The following is a 7,000-nucleotide window of genomic DNA, read 5'->3' as shown; positions in this document are numbered from 1 at the left end:
TTACCATTGATATCATCACTAACACGTATTGCTGGATTGATACACATATGTTCTCGACTTGCCAATATTGTATGTCTGTGAAAAAATATTTTAAGAATGGAAATCATTTTCAGTTGATAAAATCAATAAAATAATAAGAGAGTGGCCTACTAACAGAACTGATTTCTAGCAATAATAAGAGTTAAGTGTTTCTTCAAAAAATAAAATATTATCAGTGATTCAACTTCTACATCAAATTTAATCTTTGGAAGATGAATTCAGATCATTTTAAAATTGGATGAGTGCATGTAGAATTCGTCCTGAAAATTTCCTTATTTGGCAAAAATTCGGAAGAATTCTTGCCTCTTCTTTTATTATTTATTTGCTTCCCATCGTCAGGTTTTGGGAAACCAAGTAGTGAGATTAAAAAGCTCCAGTCAGATTATCTAGAGATAATGTATATGGTGTGTCTAACCATAATGCATTGATGGAGCCAATTACCATCTGATAAAGAGATATTTTGCTCCGTTAAGTACCAGTCTGAATTGCAAAAAAACTTTCTTGTTAGGCCCATTAAGATACCTCGAATAACTAATACAGGCGTCAGTAGAAAGTTGAAGTTGATAAGTAAAACCAAATCAAGCTATATTATGCGACAATAGTAATACATTACTTAATGACTCCTTCTTGCCCATATGATAAACGTGAGAATTCCTTTACCACCTGGCTAATTTGTTTATGTGTTCGCGTTCCATAATATATTGTCACACGTCTAAAAGAAAAAGGCCATCATGAAGTAACTATTTCAGGGCACATGTTTAGCTCGTCGTTCATGGGTTAATGGAATGGTTAATCGTTCAACACAAAATCAATGGATAGAAATTTTAAAACTTAATTAGAAGAAATAACCTTAAGGGAAACTTACGGTAAACATGTATGGCCTTCCTCCGCATCTTTCTTCGAAATCTTGCTATCATCCAATGAAGCAACACCTTCCAACTATAAATTTACGTTATACTAAACATTCATTGCTTTTTTTTCCATATTGGAACTACTTTCAATGTATTTCAAATAATAAATTAATGTAACAACCATTGATGGTTCGGCAGAGTAATTTACAAGCAGATAGCTCACCTTATTTGTTGTGGATGAGAAGCTTGTAACAACGCAAAAATCATTCTCAAATTCATCTTCTACTGAAAGAAAAAAAATATATTACATCACTTCGCTTGCAACAAAAAATGTATAATGAAGCAACATTCTTACCCTAAAACATTCTGACAGCTATATTATTAGAGGTTTGAACCATAAAAAATATTTGCATACGGCTTTTGGGACAATTGTCTAACTGTACCTTTACCTAGTCAACCACATGAAGTTGTGATTGTTGGTCAACTCCGAATGAAGACAGTTGACCTTTATTAACTTCAGTATACATTAAAAAGACTTTCATTAACTTCAAACTTACATTAAAATTATTTCACAACAGATAAAAAATGACTTACATGTAGAAAATGATTGAGCTTCATATGTACATTCAGCTGATATATTATTCATACCACTTTTATCGCTCAAATCAGCACCATTTAATTCATCAAAAAATGTACTTTGATCTAAAGTTTGATTATCGGTATGTCCACCGCCACCACCACTACCACCACTACGACATGCTTTGCATTCATTTCGCGATTGCGTACGTTCCTTTTTGTATCTTTCAAGCCAAGCACAACTTGCTGATAGAAGCCCAAGTGTTTTACCTAAATCATTTAAGTTTTCTTTTCGATTAAAAGAGTTTAAACGTAATGCCTGATGCAGTTGGGAAGAATTTCCAGTATAGAAAAATACAGAAAAATGAGCGGAAAAAAATCCAGTAGAAATTTTCCACTATACTCATTTCATGCAAGAATTAATGCACCATTCTCTATGGAAGTCCCTCATTTACTACTGTTTACTACATTATAACATAAACCTGACAACTGAAAAGTTCTTACAATTAAAACTTTAGCTGACAAACCAACCACTTCCTGTTGGACTTTCAATTAGCGCATTAAGTTTATTCTTTAAAGCAGTAAGGATTTTCGCAATCATCGTTCGCTGCGTAGCATATGGTTGTATATTTGGTGGTAACTTAACCATATATCCACAAATCAGTAAATCCGTATAATTGAGTGACTGACGATTCACCTTTACGGAAAGCCTTTTGGACGATGACCCTTCACCAGCTGTTCACATATAGTATAAATTAGAATGAAAAAATCAATCTTTTCGAGAATTTGCCAAAATTTCTGAATAAATCGGCAAACTTTATAGGTAATTTTCTTTAGTCTCTATTTATTTTTAATCTTTAATTATCGATTCGGAATAGAAATTTAATAATCGTATTAACTGGCTTCATATAACTTGATACATTTCTCAACATTTACATTAACTTATCGTCACTATTTGATTTTCTTAACAAAACCTCATAATACTATGAAAAAGTTCGTTCCAATACTTGTGATAATGCCTTAATTATTTTGAAATTTAGTTTATCATCTCGTGTATTATTCTGTCTCACTGGATAAAATCCATGAAATAAGTTTATGGAATGACTATAAAAATCCATGAGATAATTTTTTGATAGGATGAGTAATGAATCACCAGTTGATGAAGTCGTATATTTTCGACCAGCGGTACCCCACCGACCATCATCATTTCCGCGTTTTCGATTGTTCCAGTATTTTTGAATGGAAGATTCCGCTGGCATAGCACACATTCTCCGCGACACGACAGAAACTCGATTTCTTCGTGAAAACCAATCAGAATCTTCTGCAAATCCTCCAAAGCTACTACTTAACGTAAACTAATCTTAGTTGGAGACATTAGCGCCGTAAAACAGCGAAACCCGATTGATTTTTCAACTTCCATAATTAGCACAAACTACCGAATGACAATCAGCATACCTTTTCAACCCAACAGAAACCAAATTTTCACACTGTGTCACCACCTTATGTGGTTTCAATCGCACCGGTCTCCAAACCACCAAAGCTCAGGGCCGAAAGTGTCCACAACCTGTGCAAGACAAGCTGAATACGCTTTAGCCTCGAGTTACTTGCTGAATATTTACTTTTCCAAACCATCACAAAACACCAATGCATCTAGTCTCTAATCTCGATTCTTGTCACCGTAGAGAGAGAGCACAGATAACCATATACACTCTAGTCATATCAACATATACGGAAAAATGTTATTCCCCAAACCACGTAAAGCCTGCCGTTGAACAAATAAAACTTTACCGAGCAAAAAACTCTCAAAACGCTTTATTACACATGATTTCAAGAAAACAAAAAAGAGGGGAAAATATGTCTCATTGATAATAACGACAAAACAGAATAAAATGAAAACACCAGTGAGCGAATATGCCCAACAACTTTTAGCTTGAAAAACAATAAAAACCAAACATTTTCGGGAATGAGGATTGGAGAAAAGGAAAAAGAAGTGGGAGTGGAAGATCAGGATATGCGGATCAAAAAGGAAAACGTTTGGGCTGAGTGGAGACCAAACAATCTTCATTTCCTCACGATAAATGGAAAACTAAATTACCAAATGAATTCAAATTACTTCAAAATTTTCATTTTTCAATAGATGTAACCTCGCCGTTACGCCCCCCCTCCCAAAAAAAAAAAGGGAAATTTCGGAAAGCGCAGCAAAGAAGTGAACACGAAGTTCAGGAATGTTATTTTTCTTGAGAAAAACCAAGAAAAAAAGGGAAAAGAGAAATGAACCACACATCCTGATTTATGGGAATATGATTGAAAACTTTCATGTAATTTAAACAATCGAGTAAATCCAAGTTTCTGAGATATCGTTTCCGTCCAGAATTGATGTGGTTTCTCTGACTTCTAATTGTAGAAAGAAAAGAAACTAGTACAGTACAGGCGTGTGCATTAATAACTGAGAGGGATGTACGGACAAACAGAAGACTGTTCAATTAGTATTTTTGTTGCACTTGCTGCTAAAGAGCTGAAACATGGCAGGGAAGCAACAATAGCAACAGCCTAGAAACATTTACGATGAACAATTGACGGTCCCGATTCATCGTATTCCTGCTTCGAGATCCACATTTGTTGGAAAGTGGATAGTGACGCCAGGATGGAACCACCAATCCAGACCGAATATTTACGTTCCGGTGGCGCGATGATCTTAATTTTCATCGTGCTGAAACAAGAAACTGAATTACATATTCCGCTATTAAAATGCAACAACAGATACAAAAGCGTCCAACAATACGATTAAGAGATTGTAGATAACAAAAAACTTGACAATTTAATCGCCCTTGTGTCCGATTCAAACCAGATACCGCTGTACAGATCCAAAAACCAGGAAGAGGATACAGTACAATCAAGATCAGCGCTGGACTTTATACACAAAAGCATAATTCGGTTAACTACTGCCACTTAACCTAGTATTTTTGCAGCACTTCAACATAAATAACCTTGGAGCAAGTGCAGTAATCTCCTTCTGCATACGGTCGGCAATACCCGGAAACATTGAAGTACCTCCTGAGAGGACAGTGTTTGCATACAGATCTTTTCGGATATCTACGTCACACTTCATGATGCTATTGTAGGTCGTTTCATGAATACCGGTCGACTCCATTCCTTAAAACAAAGTCGTTTAAATAAAATATATGTTGCCAACGCCTTAAAATCTTTAGCAGTTGGATGAAAGACAAAAGTAAACAAACATACCGAGGAATGAAGGCTGGAAGAGAGCCTCGGGGCATCGGAATCGTTCGTTGCCGATAGTAATGACTTGTCCATCGGGCAGTTCATAGCTCTTCTCCAACGATGATGACGATGCTGCAGTAGCCATTTCTTGTTCGAAGTCCAAAGCTACATAGCACAGTTTTTCTTTGATATCCCGAACAATCTCACGTTCCGCAGTCGTTGTGAACGAGTAGCCGCGCTCAGTAAGAATCTTCATGAGGTAATCAGTAAGATCCCGACCAGCCAAATCCAGACGCAGAATTGCGTGCGGCAGTGCGTAGCCTGAAATGATGCTTCGTGATCAGGTCAGCAACTTCACCAGCCCACATAATTTCCCGGGCTGAAATCCCAATACTGCTTGAAGCACATGGCTAGCAATGCATGATGTTAAAATTCGGCTAACAAGATACCTTCATAAATTGGAACGGTATGCGTAACACCATCACCAGTATCAAGCACAATACCAGTTGTACGACCAGAAGCATATAAGGAGAGGACAGCCTGGATTGCAACATACATAGCTGGGGTATTAAAGGTTTCGAACATGATTTGCGTCATTTTTTCTCTGTTTGCCTTTGGATTTAATGGAGCTTCCGTCAACAGAACAGGATGCTCCTCTGGTGCTACTCGCAACTCGTTATAAAATGTATGGTGCCAAATCTTTTCCATATCATCCCAATTGGTCACGATACCATGTTCAATCGGATATTTCAATGTGAGAATACCGCGCTTCGACTGAGCTTCATCACCAACATACGAATCCTGCAAAGCCAAGATAGCTACTTTACATATGTAAGAAACGCACACCTCTACTGATTACGATTTTTATACCCATGTACTTGCAATTTCACCACCCATAATTTAACAAGGAAACAAACTGAAGAACTGCTACCAGCCTTTTTGCAAAGCAGTATAATGCGTTTGACTTATATTCTACTACAAGCTGACATAAGAAATGTATATAGATCAATTTAAACCAAGTGAATCAGCGAAAATCAATGGCCCTTTGATAAATTCCAAATAAGCATCTACCTTCTGTCCCATTCCAACCATGACACCCTGATGTCTTGGGCGGCCAACAATAGATGGGAAAACAGCACGTGGTGCATCGTCACCCGCGAAACCAGCCTTGCACATACCAGAACCGTTGTCAATTACAAGAGCCGCAACGTCGTCGTCACACATTTTTTGTTTCTTTTTATACTAATAATATCGTGTATATATTGCTACGGCACGAACCTCTGTTACGAGATATCTGCTATAATAGAATCCACGAAATTACAGCACTATGTGAACTTGTTACGCGATACGCCAAAAGTTAGGGGGGGAAGGAGAGGAATGGAATACGCAAAAGACACAATCGCAAACTGTAGACTTCAATTTCCGACAATAATAACACTACATAAGACACAATTACACATGCGAGAATCAAGTACAGTAACAGTTCGGATACCTAAGAATATTAGAAAGCGACATGGAAGCATGAAAAGGAAAGATCTGGAATTATGAATAGTATACAAGAGACGGAGAAAGGGAAGAACAGAATCAAAAAGTAGCCACCCACGGAATATGAAGAGTCTCTTCCTTTTCTTTCTCCCACAATTCACTACTCACTCTAACATTACATGCAAACAAAACGGAGTAAGGAATAAATGCGGGAAGATATATAACAGCAGCACATGTTTCTATAGTTGCAGAAAGCCAAAAGCAGCATCAGACCAAGTAGTTTTATCCCGCAACCAACGAAAGAGGCGTTTTAACCCAACACACGATGACCGCCTGATGACCGGACAGCCAAAGACAAACAAACTTCTCCAACCCCAAGTAAATGCGACTGGAAATAATGAAAAGACAAGGCAATGATTTGCTCGAGAAAGCACTAATGGCTCATCATTCCATCTCAACAGCTCCCTCCTTCCACTACTCCTTCTTTGTATCCAAATGATCGCAATTCATGGAATTGCTTCCCCGACAAAAGACCAAACTTAAATTCTTTAATCTCATGCATGTCAACTTTCCGACTTCTCAATCTACGGAATAATTGCTACATGTGGGACTCATCCTAAATTTCTCAACTAGCAATTTTCCCTCTTCTGCCACCAGTACAATTCTCTTTGAACTTTCTAACTCCACTGGAATTTATGGTTGGTGGCAACTCCGAACAAAAGAAATAACATGATCCCTTGAACATTTAACTAAATGAAGACAAAAGACAACCATGTAAAGATGCACAGAGAGAGAGAGAGAGAGAGAGAGAGAGAGAGAGACAGTAA

The 7,000-nt window shown here is 37.3% G+C and overlaps 2 protein-coding genes across 2 annotated transcripts in view; both read right to left on the bottom strand.

Moving 5' to 3' along the window:
- The window catches only part of LOAG_17811 (CBR-DOG-1 protein), a gene marked incomplete at its 5' end in the record, with an annotated part of 8,485 nt that extends 5,760 nt beyond the window's left edge, over positions 1 to 2,725 (bottom strand). Inside the window, 6 exons of the mRNA XM_020450475.1 lie at positions 653 to 751; positions 905 to 978; positions 1,114 to 1,175; positions 1,485 to 1,736; positions 1,998 to 2,201; positions 2,620 to 2,725. Coding sequence (XP_020305839.1) covers positions 653 to 751; positions 905 to 978; positions 1,114 to 1,175; positions 1,485 to 1,736; positions 1,998 to 2,201; positions 2,620 to 2,725 — 797 coding nt within the window. The remainder of the gene's footprint in view (positions 1 to 652; positions 752 to 904; positions 979 to 1,113; positions 1,176 to 1,484; positions 1,737 to 1,997; positions 2,202 to 2,619) is intronic.
- Positions 2,726 to 3,743: 1,018 nt separating this feature from the next.
- LOAG_11282 (actin-2) lies at positions 3,744 to 5,991 on the bottom strand. Its single transcript, XM_003146804.2, has 5 exons — positions 5,760 to 5,991; positions 5,138 to 5,489; positions 4,710 to 5,009; positions 4,454 to 4,619; positions 3,744 to 4,176 (listed from the first exon to the last, which is right to left on the bottom strand). The coding sequence occupies exons 1-5, from the start codon at positions 5,910 to 5,912 to the stop codon at positions 4,017 to 4,019; spliced, it is 1,131 nt and encodes a 376-aa protein (XP_003146852.1). The 5' UTR covers positions 5,913 to 5,991; the 3' UTR covers positions 3,744 to 4,016.
- Positions 5,992 to 7,000: the final 1,009 nt, after the last annotated feature.

This window comes from Loa loa (assembly GCF_000183805.2).
Source record: "Loa loa unplaced genomic scaffold supercont3.132, whole genome shotgun sequence".
In the NCBI taxonomy this organism is placed as follows: Eukaryota; Metazoa; Nematoda; class Chromadorea; order Rhabditida; family Onchocercidae; genus Loa; species Loa loa.
The sequence above is the reverse complement of the archived record's forward strand: the minus strand, read 5'-3'. Positions and strand labels throughout refer to the sequence as shown.